This window comes from Cherax quadricarinatus, unplaced genomic scaffold (genome assembly GCF_038502225.1).
Source record: "Cherax quadricarinatus isolate ZL_2023a unplaced genomic scaffold, ASM3850222v1 Contig253, whole genome shotgun sequence".
Taxonomy (NCBI): Eukaryota; Metazoa; Arthropoda; class Malacostraca; order Decapoda; family Parastacidae; genus Cherax; species Cherax quadricarinatus.
Window position 1 is genome coordinate 23,653 of NW_027195279.1, and position 16,459 is coordinate 40,111.

Below are 16,459 nucleotides of genomic sequence, written 5' to 3' on the forward strand. Positions count from 1 at the left end.
ACTTCCCTCGTGTACAGTAGTATTGTGCTGAAGGCACATATCACATCTTTATGACTTTTAAGTACCGTCTGGTTGTGAAGGCTTACTCAGCCCTGTAACAACTTCAGACAGTATTACTCAGGCTGGCTCCTCCTCAGGAAAATTAATGAATAGAAAAAGAAATAATAATTCACAAAGATAAACACTATTTATTAAATCAAACATAAAACAACAAAACATGAAAGGTATATCCTATTTAAAAGAAAAATGAAAAATGAAATGAATAAAATAACATTTGAACTCAACACTAATATCTACAAGGGTGTCTGGTGTTGGTGACACTGTTGTTGAAACCGTAGCAGTTGCTGATGATAAAGGGGGGGGGGAGGTCGCAGGCGTTGGTGACCATCCACTGGCTAGTTCTTCACAGAGAATCGCCGTGATTATTATCCCGATGACAGGAAAGCAGGTTCTTTACTGCTGCAATGATGTGGAGTTACGTCCTGCACTTGCATACAGGTGCACAGGTAGTTCAATACAAAATGGAGAAGTCTCTGGACGTTAGTCCTTCTCCTGTTCTGCTCGTTGATTGCCAGGTGACCCTCTCTGACATCCAAGCTGGAAGGACAGACAGGTTACCCACTGCTTAAATAATCACTCTCCATGGTAAGTCTGATACTTAAAAGATGTGGTGATTATTACAACAGTCAACATAGAGCAAGGCTGAAAAGACTAAGTTTATTATTGATCAAAAGTGAAGCTTTTAACCAATAAATCCACTAGAGTACAAGGCAGGCATGTACTTACAGTAGTGTTGGGAGCTGTGAGTCGAGTGATTTACTGTTTGACCAGAGCCCCACACGTCACCTTTCGGGGGGGGGGAAGATGGAAGAGGGAGGGGAAGGGATAGCGGGAGCTAGACTGACCCTACGTTAACAAGCAGCCGGCAATCAAACTATCACTTTAGGGGTGGGGGAGAAAAGGTGGGAAAAACGGGAGCGTGACTTACCCTACCTTAACTAGTAGCCGGCAGACAAACTATCAATTTAGGGGTTGGGGGAGAAAAGGCGGGAATATCGGGAGCTAGACTGACCCTACCTTAACGAATAGCCGGCAATGAAACTATTGTTACTATATATTCCCTCTCTACTCCTATCTATTGAACTTTTCCCTCACACTGGTACATTGTTAGCATTTAATAACATAATACAAATACATACAAGTAAGTGTGTGTATGTGTATAAGTGCTCTAAGTAGTTCGCTATGTCTCAAGACTCGACTAGACTTAACCTGTGACTGACTAAAGTCCTCACATAAACTAACATCTTGACCAACCTGGCAATCAGAACAGCTTGCTTGAACAATAAACCCATCCTGTGGGCGGTAGTCAAAAGATTACAGAGGTACATAATGGGTCCAGGAACTGGACCCCAAAGTTATGATAGCTGAACTAGTTACAAAGGTAATGAACTCCAGGTAGATCTGGTCACAATCATGGCAAGTTACAGAGGTAATGAACCATCTACACTCCTATACATGGTTACAATCATGAACAAATTACAAAGTAATGAGCCACTGACACGTCCACACCCGGTCACAACTGTAATGAGTTATAAGTAGAAATATTAAGTAAGTCATACACCCACACGAGCGCACACACACACGAGGGCGCACGCACGCACAGAGACATGCACACGAGCATACAAACATATACACACACACAAGCACGCACACACACACACAAGCACGCGCACACACACACACAAGCACGCACACACACACACGTGGTAATGCTTTATTTACACTGAGGAAAGTCAGGGTATTTCTCCAGAATGGTCTGTAATATACCACTGTGGATAAAATACTTTGCCATTTCTTGAACATTTCTGAGTGAGTTGTCCCTAAATTCATTAATTTGATCGCACCCCAGTACATAATGACGCAGGGTGTGACAATAGTCCATCTGGCAAAGTTTACTTTTCGTTTGGTCTACATCTGGTGGTGGTGATTTAACCTGCCCTGTAGATACTTGTAACCCAGCCGGAGCCGGGCGGTAGTGACATCCAAGAGTCTACTTTTTTGTTGGATGCACCATAGACATGTGGCTCCTCCTGCATGATGGAATGATGATAGATGGACGGACTGGTGTCAGTCTCCCTGAGTCTTAAGTCAATAGAGTTCAGCTGAAGTTCTTTTCGTATTATTGTTCTCAAACTGCTAACTGACAACCCAAGATTGTAATCTACCCCCTCTTTGAAAGCATACAGCTTAACCAATTCATCAGTTCTATCATGCATCTGAAGACGAATGTGAGATGGAAGCCACAGCATGTGCACTCTGACTCCACTGTCCACAATCCTACCATACCCGTGTCTGGCTTCTGACACAAGCATGCCACAATTTATACTTAATGAGTTGAGAGCATTTATGGATGACAGGGAATCAGTTACAATTACTGTGTCAACCTTAAATACATGGACGCATTTGAGTGTAAGAAGTATTGCAAACAATTCTGTTTGAAGGGTAGAGGCCCAGTTATTGATGCGTGCTCCAATTTCTTTACGAGAGCCATCACTCTGTACTAAAACAACAGCACTATCAGCTGCACCAGTGGATTAGTGAACAGAACCATCAACATAAATAAATTACGTAAAAGTGTGCTGTGTGACTAAGCTACCAATACAGCTTAAGGCATCCTGTTTAGCTTCAATGCGAAGCTTTGGTTGTGATTTAGAAGAATTTTGGGGGGAAATGGAGAGAAGGTAGTTTGGAATGGGGTAATATCCCAAGGAGTGCCGCTGTTGCCTGACTTGACACAGACCATGTAGCTGGTTCATGAGGAGGTCGGTTCCAGTTTTTTCGATCCATCTGGAGGAGTGTTCACCAGTGCTGAGGAAAGTTTGGAGGGCTTCTGTGCAGGGGTTTGAATGGGCTTGCCTGAGCATATTGACTCTAATTAGGATATTTCTTTCAGTAACACGATCTCTGATGCTTGAATATCAAGTTCTTTCTGCATATTTAAAATTTTAGCAGTACGAGGGCATCCTAGGATGATCCTCACTGCTTCGTTCTGCAGTTTTTCCAGCCCTCCAAGCTTCCAGTCAGACACGAGAGCAAGTAGTGGCGCAGCATACTCAACCAATGATCTAATATAAGCAAGATGCATCATTTTCACAATTTTAAGATTAGCTCCATTCCTGGGATGAAAACCTGCCACAACTCTAAGTGCTCTCAGCCTTTCTTTGTACTGGCGACAGTCTCGTTACAACAGGTCCAAATAGTGGGACCTCAAAGCCAAGATACCTTTATCTGCTTACATATTCTAGAAGAGACCCATCATGCAACTGGATCTGGCGAACTGTGCCTCTCTGTCGAGGAGGACGCCTGTTAAGTATCTGTTATGTCAGTAGAGATTATCAACCCCAGGTCCTGACATAACTAGTACATGACTAAGAATGTTTTGGATGTTGGAGAATCCGGTGGTGTGAATCATTATATCATCAGCAAAACTAATCATATAATGATGAGGCTGGCTAGGCATAGCATTTAGTAAAACATTAATTAGAATGTTGAATAGGGTGGGACTGAGCACACCTCCCTGTGGGGTTCCTAATTCGAAATTTTTAGTTAAACTTCCATGTCCCTGGAACAGCACAGATGACTTTCTATTGGACATGTAGCCTTTAATCCAGCGGAGAAGACTTCCTCAAACATCCATTCTGGCAAGTTCACTATTGATTACATGTCGGTTGGCTACATCAAAAGCAGATTTAAAGTCAAAGAAGGTAGTGTATGAGCAGGCAGTGTGCAGAGTGAGAAAGGTGGTTATGCAATGAGGCACACCCCTTCCATGCATAAACCCATGCAACCGGGAAGATCAAAATTGCTTAATTCTGTGCATAAGACGATTTCATCCTTTCGAATGTTTTACACAAGCAGCTAGTAAGGGATATTGAACGAAATGAGTTTCGTTGATTGGGCTTTGGAATGGGAATGATGAGACTGTTTGTCCAAGATTGATGGAGCTCCCCAGTTACATAGCTCATGTTATATAATTCAAGTAAAGGATTACTTGGTACTCGACATAGCAATCTGAGTATGTTGTAATACCATCCTCCCCAGGCGATGTGGAGTTGCCCTTAGTGCGCATCAAGTTCATAATTAGTGAAAGGAAAATCTGCCTTGCTGAGCATAAAGCAAACAAGTCTCTCCCTTGCATCATATTTGTTCATTAATTTCGCCTGTGTGATACTGGAAAGAATGTCATAGCTAGATGCAGCAGCCCAAGCACTTACTAACTCATTCGCCCTATGTAAGGGATGAGGGTGCGCGATCTGCCCAGTTCTGTTACCCTTAATTCTATTTATGTCCCTCCATGCCCGGCTAAGTGGGGTGTGAGCACTGAGACCATTGACAAGTTGTTCCCAGTCTGTTTGCCGCAGCTCTGTCATACGCTTTCTGGCAGCAGCAAGGGCAGTTTGGAAGAGGCTCAGCATTTCAGGGGTACGATGCTTTCTATAGGCTAGGCCTAGTCTGCGAGCAGTACGTTTCAATGTTCGAAGTTTAGGATCATTGTAATAGGTTTTTTTTTCTAATAAGACTTATGATTATTATGGAAGTCATTTGGATTTAGAGTAGTAGGAGGTTTCAGAGGCGGCTCTAAGAAGTTCTGAATACTGCTCACAAGGTCATTGTTAAAAGTCTCGACAGAGGTACACTCATAGGAATTATACCAGGTTCTATGCAACAAACGATGGCAATTTAGGGGGTTGGGATTTTTCAGGGACTCTGCACTCTTGTAGACACACAATATCAATGGATTCAGTGGTTACTTTATGATGCAGGTCAGAAAATCTTTTTCTAAGTGACGCAATATTCCAACTTAAAATGGATAGTTTATACGAGTTTGGTTCCATTATAAAAGTCCAGGGATAGTTTTCAATTTCTCAGCAAAATGAAAAAACTTACTAAATAACAAACAGACATAATCAATATCAATATCATCAGTATTATCCTTATCCATGAGTCTCCTAAGTGCACTTCCATTAGTGAGACCTCTTGGGAGTCTTTGTACACAGAGGTCACTGCGCTCTTTGTCTGTGAATGTATGGAAGGTGACACTATCCCTCGCACTCAACTCTCCGCTTTTATTACACTCATCACTATCATCACATGTATCACTTCCCTCATCAGCTGGATGACTGTTATTAGCGCCAGCTGGCTCAGTGGTTAACGCACTGGCTTGTAAGTCTTAGAACTCAGTTGCCATACCTAGATTATTGGGGGTCAACGCCCCTGTGGCCCGGTCTAGGACCAGGTCTCATACGTTACTGTACAAAAATAATGACAGACAGGCAATTTAACAATGTAAGACAAGTCACGGGGGATGGAAATCTTTATCTCAGGTACTTTCTTCTGTTGCTCCCTTGCAACATTGCACAGCTCCTGATGACGCACTGAGAAATGTGAAAGTACTTGAGCTAAGAATTTCCACCCCCTTCCCCCCCGTGGCTTGTCTTGCATATGTTACTATGTATGATAAGTGTACTTAAGTGGACCTGTACTTACACTTACTTTATAAGTTACTCACTAAAGAGTCTGTCTTGAGGCTGGCCAAGAAGATCTCCTCCCTGATGCTTCCCTTCCCACAACAGCTCATCACAAACCACAAATATATATTTACCAACAAATGATATTATGTTTCACTTAAATACTTGTAGATAAGTAAAATCCTTAATGTTCCAATAAAACTCTGTCTCGCGTAAAGTATGTTTCAATTTTCATTCTTTAGCTTATTAAATTTTACTCCATAACAATGATTAAGACGACAAATATACAATCTCTGTGAGACATCGAATTAACTAACAAAAAGACACAACATCGTGTCGGGAGTTTTAGTTAGTTTAATATCTTTATTATGCACACCATACCCATCCTGTGGGCGGTAGTCACACCATGCCCATCCTGTGGGCAGTAGTCACACCATACCCATCCTGTGGGCGGTAGTCATACCATACCCATCCTGTGGGCGGTAGTCAAAAGATTACAAAGGTACATAATGGGTCCAGGGACTGAACCCCAAAGTTATGATAGCTGAACTAGTTACAAAGGTAATGAACTCCAGGTAGATCTGGTCACAATCATGGCAAGTCAGGAATAATACATAAATAACTCTCACGTAGGAGAGAGGAGCTTGGAACGACGTCTCGGTCCGTCTTGGACCAGTTACAAGACACATTAACACACGAAGGCTTGTTTATTTGAGTGGCTCGTCGGGAACTTCGTCCTGACGATGGTCTTAATCGTAAGATGACCCGTCTGGGGCTCTCGAAGGAGATGTCGATCTAATTTAGCTGTTCTGTGGTCGTGATCAGGGTGTTGTAGTCCCTGTGCGTTCCACAGTAAAGAATTGTATGTTTAACAGCGAGTTGAGGCCATCAGGCCTCTCAACATTGTCTCTGGGCCCTGTGTTGAGTGGTCTGGTAAATTTGCAAATAAACACATGGATTCTGTTTTGTCCATCATGTATATGCTCACGAAGGTCTTCACAATAGTTCTAAATGTTCCTTTGTTTTCTTCTGAGTCTGTCAGGTCGATTACGATATCGATGAAGCAGGTGATTGTGGACATCAGAGGAAATACTGGATGTCCTGTTTTGCTCTCTTGGACTACAGTGTTCCGCACTGGTGACTCTTGGGGTTGATGCGTTGTCTGTAGTTTTTTTTCCATCATGGGGCCCGTTGGCTGCCGTTCTCGGGTGGAAATTTAAGCAAAAGTATTGTATGATGGCTGAGCAGAGGCGTGATCCCGTTGCTGATGCTTCCTCGGCTTCCTTCGTCGCTGTGGCCGGGGAAGTGACCCTGGATTCCGTGTTACTGTAGCCTCCCCTGAACGAGGCTGCTGCTCAGTGGTGGGGCTCTACTTGATGCTGAACAACCAGGGCTTTCCATGCTGCCTTGACACGGCGGAGCCTTCCAGGCAGTGCAGATTCCAGGCATGATGCTTCTTGGCGCAGTTCGGACACCGAGGTTCCGTAGCTTCCCTTCTCTTCGGTTTACCCAAGCAGTCGTAGGTCGGGTGAAACACACTGCAGATGCCACAGATTTCCTTAAATTGACATCAGGTGATGAAATGGTTGTACCTGTGGCACTTAAAACACCTCAAAAGTTCTGGGTTGTACGTTCTAACCTGCAACCGAGAACCATAGGTACGTTATCGTCCTTCTTAGCTCGGCTTCTATTGCCTCAGCTGACTCCCCTTCTTTTTCATGTCCCACTATCACTACTCCTTCTGCTTACCACTACCACCATTACCTCTACCAATATTTCTCCACGTCTATGCACCATCCCAGTTCCCCTTCACTGTACATACTGTCTTTCTCAACTTCGCGTGTTAGTGTAACTTGTAAATGGTTCGATCCGGTCCGAAACGTTGTCGTAAGCTCTTCTTTTCTAAGTACAGTTATTTTTGTATTGTTCCAGTCACGGTATTGCGCATTGTTGTTCTTCGTGTAGTAGACACACTTTAACTCTCATTATCCAACAATGCAACTTACAATGCGAATATCATGTCTAAATAAATACCTAACTACCATAAATAACTACGTAGCTGCCATTAATAACTACGTAGCTACCATAAGTAGCTACCTAGCTACCATAAATAACTACGTAGCTACAATCAGTAACTACGCAGCTACCACTGGTAGCCGTGGTTTGTTATTTACTTAATTTGGCTTAAAACCTATTCAGTACACTAAGGGTCATTAAGGATGTCACCTGTTCACCTACAGCCAAGAATACTTTAATACCTAACAAACAGAGTTTACTGTAATATCTGTGTGTATGTACTGAGAGAGATACACCTATCAGCGTTTATATCCTGTGATGGATTATGGCCACAGTCCCGCTAGTTCACGTCTGTGCATCAGGCAGAGTAGACAGCCTCTCGCCTAGCTAACCCACAGTCTCCATCCAGAAGGAAAGAATCATGAAGTTTGGCCGCCATGGTCCTGATACTCAGCTCCTCATTGATGCTGAGAATCATCCTGTGACTGGAGGCCAGAATGATGGTCAACCTGGACCACTTCCTGGCACCTGTCCTTCTGGCCCTAATGCACACTCTCCCTTAACAGCAGCTGCAGCTGCGCAAAGACCGCAGCAGCTACCAGTCTCTTCACTCTCTGCGTCAGAACGTAAGCAACTCGCTACCCACCGCAAAGTTTTCAGAAGTTGTGCTTTCACCCTGACCTTTGCCGTCTTGACATTGCTTGCTAAGTTCATCCACTATCTTGTCATCAGTGACACGATTGTTGGCCCCTCCCGCGTCATCAACAACCTTGACCTCTCCAGCAACGACAGCGACTACTTTGGCCTCTCCATCAACAACTTTGACCCTACAAGCATCATCAAGAAACACGAGCTTGAAATCTCAAGAATCATCGACAACGACAGGTCTAACCACTCAAGCCTCGACAAAGTCATCTCTGACGTCCTACACAACATCTACAAACACGAATTAGAACCCTCAAGCAACAGCATCAACAACATCAATGACGAGTAAGGAACTTCACCTTACCATCTCATAATAATAATAATAATAATAATAATAATAATAATAATAATAATAATAATAATAATAATAATAATAATAATAATAATAATAATAATAATGTTTATTTCTAGCAGTACATGATACAACTTATACAGACCATAGCTGACACCTATGACATACTACTATATAGAAAGTTCCTTGTTATGTACAGCATTTCCCGCAGATTAGGTCAGTTTTGTCACCAGGATGCCACCCACACCAGTCCACTAACGCCCAGGTACCTACTTACTGCTAGGTGAACAGTGCCAGCATGTGCAAAGTGACTAACACCCAGGTACCTGCCTACTGCTAGATAAAAAGTGCCAGCATGTGTAAAGTGACTAACACCCAGGTACCTACTTACTGCTAGATAAACAGACCCAGGAACCTACTTACTGCTAGCAAAACAGTGCCAGCATGTGCAAAGTGACTAACACCCAGGTACCTACTTACTGCTAGATAAAAAGTGCCAGCATGTGTCAAGTGACTAACACCCAGGTACCTACTTACTGCTAGATAAACAGACCCAGGTTCCTACTTACTGCTAGATAAACAGTGCCAACATGTGAAAAGTGACTAACACCCAGGTACCTACTTACTGCTAGGTGAACAGCAGATGCCTTAAGGAAACACGCCCCAATGCTTACATCAGTACCAGGGATCCAGAGGTAGATAATCAAGACGACAGAACAGCACAAACCCCAGTACCAGGGATCCAGAGGTAGATAATCAAGACGACAGAACAGCACAAACCCCAGTACCAGGGATCCAGAGGTAGAAAATCAAGACGACAGAACAGCACAAACATCAGTACCAGGGATCCAGAGGTAGATAATCAAGACGACAGAACAGCACAAACCCCAGTACCAGGGATCCAGAGGTAGAAAATCAAGACGACAGAACAGCACAAACACCAGTACCAGGGATCCAGAGGTAGATAATCAAGACGACAGAACAGCACAAACACCAGTACCAGGGATCCAGAGGTAGATAATCAAGACGACAGAACAGCACAAACACCAGTACCAGGGATCCAGAGGTAGATAATCAAGACGACAGAACACCACAAGCACCAGTACCAGGGATCCAGAGGTAGATAATCAAGACGACAGAACAGCACAAACACCAGTACCAGGGATCCAGAGGTAGATAATCAAGACGACAGAACACCACAAACACCAGTACCAGGGATCCAGAGGTAGATAATCAAGACGACAGAACACCACAAACACCAGTACCAGGGATCCAGAGGTAGATAATCAAGACGACAGAACAGCACAAACACCAGTACCAGGGATCCAGAGGTAGATAATCAAGACGACAGAACACCACAAACACCAATACCATTACACAGTGTCCCAAATACATTGACCCAGTTTTAAAGCAAATTGCCTTAAATTTGGGTCCATCCTTTTAAAAAACTGTTTAAATCGGGTTCGTTATACAATGAATTACTTAGGTATTATGTACAATGTAACAGCCATGTTTTATATTCATTATATTAGTTAGGTAAAAGTCTCTAACGAGAATAATAAAAATATGCCACATTTACCGAGTTTTTATTTATTATTTAAGAGGCGTTCTACCGCCAGTGTTGTACCATCAGTGTTGTACCACCAGTGTTGTACCACCAGTGTTGTACCACCAGTGTTGTACCACCAGTGTTGTACCATCAGTGTTGTACCACCAGTGTTGTACCACCAGTGTTGTACCACCAGTGTTGTACCACCAGTGTTGTACCACCAGTGTTGTACCATCAGTGTTGTACCATCAGTGTCGTACCACCAGTGTTGTACCACCGGTGTTGTACCAACAGTGTTGTACCATCAGTGTTGTTCCACCAGTGTTGTACCACCAGTGTTGTACCATCAGTGTTGTACCACCAGTGTTGTACCACCGGTGTTGTACCAACAGTGTTGTACCACCAGTGTTGTACCACCAGTGTTGTACCACCAGTGTTGTACCACCAGTGTTGTACCACCAGTGTTGTACCACCAGTGTTGTACCACCAGTGTTGTACCACCAGTGTTGTACCATCAGTGTTGTACCACCAGTGTTGTACCACCAGTGTTGTACCACCAGTGTTGTACCACCAGTGTTGTACCACCAGTGTTGTACCATCAGTGTTGTACCATCAGTGTACCACCAGGGTTGTACCACCAGTGTTGTACCACCGGTGTTGTACCAACAGTGTTGTACCATCAGTGTTGTTGCACCACCAGTGTTGTACTAACAGTGTTGTACCATCAGTGTTGTACCACCAGTGTTGTACTAACAGTGTTGTACCAACAGTGTTGTACCAACAGTGTTGTACTAACAGTGTTGTACCACCAGTGTTGTACCACCAGTGTTGTACCACCAGTGTTGTACCACCAGTGTTGTACCACCAGTGTTGTACCACCAGTGTTGTACCACCAGTGTTGTACCATCAGTGTTGTACCACCAGTGTTGTACCACCAGTGTTGTACCACCAGTGTTGTACCACCAGTGTTGTACCACCAGTGTTGTACCATCAGTGTTGTACCATCAGTGTTGTACCATCAGTGTTTTACCATCAGTGTTGTACCACCAGTGTTGTACCATCAGTGTTGTACCACCAGTGTTGTACCACCAGTGTTGTACCACCAGTGTTGTACCACCAGTGTTGTACCACCAGTGTTGTACCAGCAGTGTTGTACCACCAGTGTTGTACCACCAGTGTTGTACCACCAGTGTTGTACCACCAGTGTTGTACCACCAGTGTTGTACCACCAGTGTTGTACCATCAGTGTTGTACCATCAGTGTTGTACCATCAGTGTTGTACCACCAGTGTTGTACCACCAGTGTTGTACCACCAGTGTTGTACCATCAGTGTTGTACCATCAGTGTTGTACCATCAGTGTTGTACCACCAGTGTTGTACCACCAGTGTTGTACCACCAGTGTTGTACCATCAGTGTTGTACCACCAGTGTTGTACCACCAGTGTTGTACCACCAGTGTTGTACCACCAGTGTTGTACCACCAGTGTTGTACCATCAGTGTTGTACCACCAGTGTTGTACCATCAGTGTTGTACCACCAGTGTTGTACCACCAGTGTTGTACCACCAGTGTTGTACCATCAGTGTTGTACCACCAGTGTTGTACCATCAGTGTTGTACCATCAGTGTTGTACCACCAGTGTTGTACCATCAGTGTTGCACCACCAGTGTTGCACCACCAGTGTTGCACCACCAGTGTTGCACCACCAGTGTTGCACCACCAGTGTTGCACCACCAGTGTTGCACCACCAGTGTTGCACCACCACTCCAGCACATTCATCAGTGGGTGTCACAGGAAACAGAGATAAACAGACTATATAAAGCACCGTCCTGTCACAACAAAGGTCTAAGAGTCTACTGAGAAGCTGTTATTAACTGCCAGAATTACCCACAATAAGTTCGGTAAAACGCCACAAGTGCAACTAATGTGACATTGTATTGTGGCAACGTTTCGCTCTCCAGGAGCCTTTACAAGCCGTTATAAACAATACATGGACACAGAGGGTATATATAGGCCTAGACTGAGGTGTAGTGGAGGCACTATTTCATCTATTTGGGTAGCATAAAATAGGCTGGGTAGATATTTCTGGTTGGTTTTGAGGCGGCTTGTTACAGTGCCCCTTCCTCTTGTGTGGTATCAACAGCAACTGTGTGACGGCCGGGTTTACTGTTTTGAGGAGGATTCTTGCTAATACACTCGGAGATTATGACGCTGCCTTTATTTGGCTTGGTTGTGTAAGTTTAATATGTTTATGTACCCCATACCCATCCTGTGGGTGGTAGTCACCCCATACCCATCCTGTGGGTGGTAGTCACATCCTTGGGGGGTTTGTCACCCCCTCCCCTCCTGTGGGTGGTGGGCACCCCCCTTATCCCTTGGGGGGTAGTCCCCAAAACCCCATCCTTTGGGGGGTGTCCCCCCCATACCCCTCCTGGGGTTTTGATCACCCCCCTCCTATTTTGTGGGTGGTTTGTCCCCCATACCCATCCTGGGGGGTGGTAGTCCCCTTTTCCCTCCTGTGGGGGGTGTCCCCCCCCATCCTGTGAGGGGGCAACCCCCCCCCACCCATCCTGGGGTGGGGGGTCACCCCCATCCATCCTGTGGGTTTTTTCCCTTCCCGCCCCCTCCTGTGGTGGGTCACCCCATACCCATCCTGTGGGCAGTAATACCCATACCCATCCCGTGGGTGGTAGTCACACCCCATCCTTGGGGGGTTGTCACCCCCCAAACCCCTCCTGTGGGTGGATCACCCCATACCCATCCTGTGGATGGGAGTCCCCCTCATACCCATCCTGTGGGTGGTGGTCCCTACCCCTCCCGGAGGTTTGGGGAGCCCCCTTTCCAATCCTGGGGCTGGTAGTCCCTTACCCCTCTGTGGGTTTAGTCCCATCCAACCCTCCTGTGGTTTTTGATCACCCCCCTACCCATCCTTGGGGGGTGGTATCATACCCATCCTGTGGGTTTATGATCCCCACCCAACCCCCCGGGGGGGTAGTCACATCATACCCATACTGTGGGTGGTAGTCACACCATGCCCCTCCCCTTTGGGGGGTGGTCCCCTCCTTCCCCCCTCCTGGGGGTGGTTTACCCATACCCTCCTGGAATGGGTTTTACCCCCTACCCCTCCTGTGGGTGGTAGTCACCCCCTATCCATCCTGTGGATGGTTTACCTTTTCCCCCTCCCGTGGGTTTTAGTCCCCCTGCCATCCTTTTGGGGGGTAGTCACCCCCATGCCCCATCCTTTTTGGGTGGTGGGCCCCCAATACCCATCCCCAAAGGGTGGTTTGGGCACCCCCTGCCCATCCCGTGGATGGCAGTCAACCCCCTCCTTATGGAATTTTATACCAAACCCCTCCTGTGGGGGGGGGAGTCCCCAAAACCCCTCCTGTGGATTTTGGAGTCCTCTTCCATCCTGTAGGTTTGGGTTTACACCCTACCCCTCCTTTGGATGGTGTTTACCACACCCCTCCTGTGGTGGTTGGGCACCCCATCCCCTCCTGTGGATGGTAGTCTTCATCCCCTCCTTTGGGGGGTAGTCACCCCCCTGCCCCTCCTGGGGTGGTAGTCACCATCCCCTCCTGTGGATGGTAGTCACCTCCTTTCCCATCCTGTGGGTTTTGGGCACCCCCAAACCCCTCCCCTGGGCAGTGTTTACCCCCATACCCATCCTTTGGGGGGTCCCACCACCCCCATTTTGGGCACCCCCACATCCCATCCCTTTGGGGGGATTAACCCCCACCCATCCCCTTGGGGGGTATTCACCCCATCCTGGGGAGGGTCCACCATACCCCTCTGTGGGCATTTGTACCCCATACCCATCCCCGGGGGGGTGGGCAAAAAATTTAAATTCTAAAAGGGTCTGATTTGGACACCAAATTCTAAAAAGAAAAAGGTTTGTGATTCAAAACATTTTTAAAAATTAAAAAGGTTTTTTATCGTAATCAGGAAAATTTTTTTTCCTTTGGGGTTGGTGGAACAAATTCAACCAAAAAATGGCGGGGAAAATAATGAAAAAAACCCCCGGGGTAATGGTTTAGGAAAATCTCACTTTCCCAAAAATCAGAACATTGTATCAATCAGATCTCTAGAAAAAAAGACAAGGGTGGTGGGAACCTTAAAACCTTTGGGGGGCCAGGCCCCGATGACCTCTTCAGGTCCTTGCTTCTAAATGGAATATTTGCTGCACACTAAAAGCGCCTTTCCCAAAGGGAGGTGAAATTCTAATCTACCCAAAACCCTTTCAGAGGAACCCTTTACGGGGCAGTCAGTCCCTTTTAGTTACGGGGCGGGAGGTTTCTCCCTGCCCCCCTGGAACGAGGGGAGGAGATGTGATTATTTACACTTTTGGGAAAAACCCGGGGGACTAAATACCAAAAATTTTCAACAAATTTCCCCTTTTTAAACAAAAAAATCGGGAGTCGATGCGCTTTAATGAAAAACAGGGGGGTCCCAGCACGATAGGAGAACCTAATAAAGTTTTTCCCCGGGCCTAAAATTTTTAACCCCCCGGGGGTTACTAATGGGGGCCCGGTTTTTCAAAAACCTGGGTGTCTTAAGACCCCGGCGTCTTCAAAAGGGGAAAGGGTCGGGGCAGGCAGCCAAAATCAGTCCCGATCAACCGGTTTTTTGGGTTTGAACGTCGGGTTTTTGTGGCCGCCAGTAACAACCTGGTTACCAGGCCCCGATCCACCGGGGGTGATCCCGGCCGGGGCCCCGGGCTTTTTTAAAAAATTTTCCGTTTTCCGGGGTTGTTAGGCATTACTGGGAAATTTTCATTCCTCTTACTTATTTTGTTCATTGGGGGCTTGTTTCCCAAATCCTTTTTGTTTCGCCTAAAATATATTCTGTCCAGCCCCCAATTTTTATAAATTTTTGAAACCCCCGCAGTGACTGAGTTATGGGGGGCCGGGGGCATTGAATGGGCCATGGTCCCTTTAGAAGGGATTGAATGGAAATGGTGCTTCAGAAGCTTTAATGGGCCATGGTTGCTTGAAAAACCATGAAAACAATGCAGGATGTTCACAACTCTCCCCTCTTTGGGCTTCCGGAAAATTTGGGGGAAAGGGACCAAAATTATGAATTCGGTTTACGTCATGAAATTTCATGGGGGTGTAAACTGCCTAAGAAATCACTTTCCTCCCTTTTTGTAGCTTCATTCATTTTAGGTTATTCTGGTGGGTTTTAAAAATATTTATGTTTATAATTTGTGTCACTGTGTTGTTTTACCTGTATTTAAAAAAAACACTCTTTTCTAAAAGGTGGCCAAAAAGTTGCTTTGACTTGTGCCGGCAGTCCGTTTTATTTTTTGTTTCTGTACAAAACCCCGGTGTTTTTACGCCTGATCACATGCTGTAAAAACCCACCGGGGTTTTTTCACTTTCCCCGGGACCCCACCAGGCATCACCAAACATCACTTCTCCCGGTTTGGGAAATCAGGCGATGCGACATAAATTTTAGTGGCCCCATAAACCCCGGGGCAGATAGAATCCCCTTTTTGTTTATATGGCTGTGGGTCATTGGGCTCACCCGTCAGTGAGGTTGGCTCGGGCCCCTTCCTTTTCCCCTTTCCCCCACCCGGGTTTTTTCAAAATTCGGGGTTTTGCGGGATGGGGCATTTCCCCACCCTCATCCCGCCTTGGGAAGGGAAAATTGGGGTAATCTTCTCCTTACAAAAATGGGGGGAAATGCTTGCTTCTATCTTTTCTTCTTTGCCGACTTCCCTTGCTGCCTCTCCCCGTGGGGGCCTTCTGTTCCCCGTTCGGCCCCCATGGCCGGGGCTTTGGGGTTTCCCCCCCCCTCTCCCTGCGCTGGGGCTGGCCCCCCCATTCTCCACCCCTCCTCCCTTTTGGTGGGGGGTGGAAAAGGCCCTACACCTGGTTGGTGTTGGAAAGGGAGACTCCTAGATGTGGGTTTCTCTTTGAAAGCTTTCATGATCACGTATGGTTCTTCATTCCCCCATTTCATGGATGGCTTACCAAAATTTTCCCCCCTCTCCTTACCATTCTCTGTTAAACCTGGCGTTGGGCCCCCCTCCTCCCCGGGCTTAAGAAGGGCTCCCCCCAATTTTACCAGGCTTTGATTTTTACCCCTTTACCTTCCCTCCTCAGCCTGTGGTTCCCCTTCTCTGATTCCCAATTTTTACACCCTTTTCCCGTGTTCTGCCCCTCCCCGTTGGCCCCCGTTCGACAGACCAGCTTTTCTTCCCCTTCGTCAAATCTGGCGGGCATCTTTCTTTGGTTTCCAATATTTGACATTCGGGCAGAGTGGCTGATTAAACCCCGTCCCCCCCACACACACACAAAGGGGCCACTGGGACTTCCCCTTCCCGAAACCACCCCCAGTTAAAAAATAATAAATTACACAAATTACA

General features: G+C 46.0%; 1 protein-coding gene across 2 annotated transcripts in view; it reads left to right on the forward strand.

Annotated features, from left to right (window-relative positions):
• The first annotated feature begins 7,877 nt into the window (after nucleotides 1–7,877).
• Nucleotides 7,878–16,459, forward strand: part of LOC128700995 (uncharacterized) — a 58,398-nt gene continuing 49,816 nt past the window's right edge. Inside the window, exon 1 of one of the 2 annotated variants that reach the window (XM_070080253.1) lies at nucleotides 7,878–8,534. In XM_070080253.1, the coding sequence (XP_069936354.1) occupies nucleotides 7,966–8,534 (569 nt within the window). In that variant the 5' untranslated portion in view covers nucleotides 7,878–7,965. Of the gene's footprint in view, nucleotides 8,535–12,208; nucleotides 12,324–16,459 lie in introns of those variants that run through there. The other variant, XM_053794541.2, reaches the window with a different exon arrangement.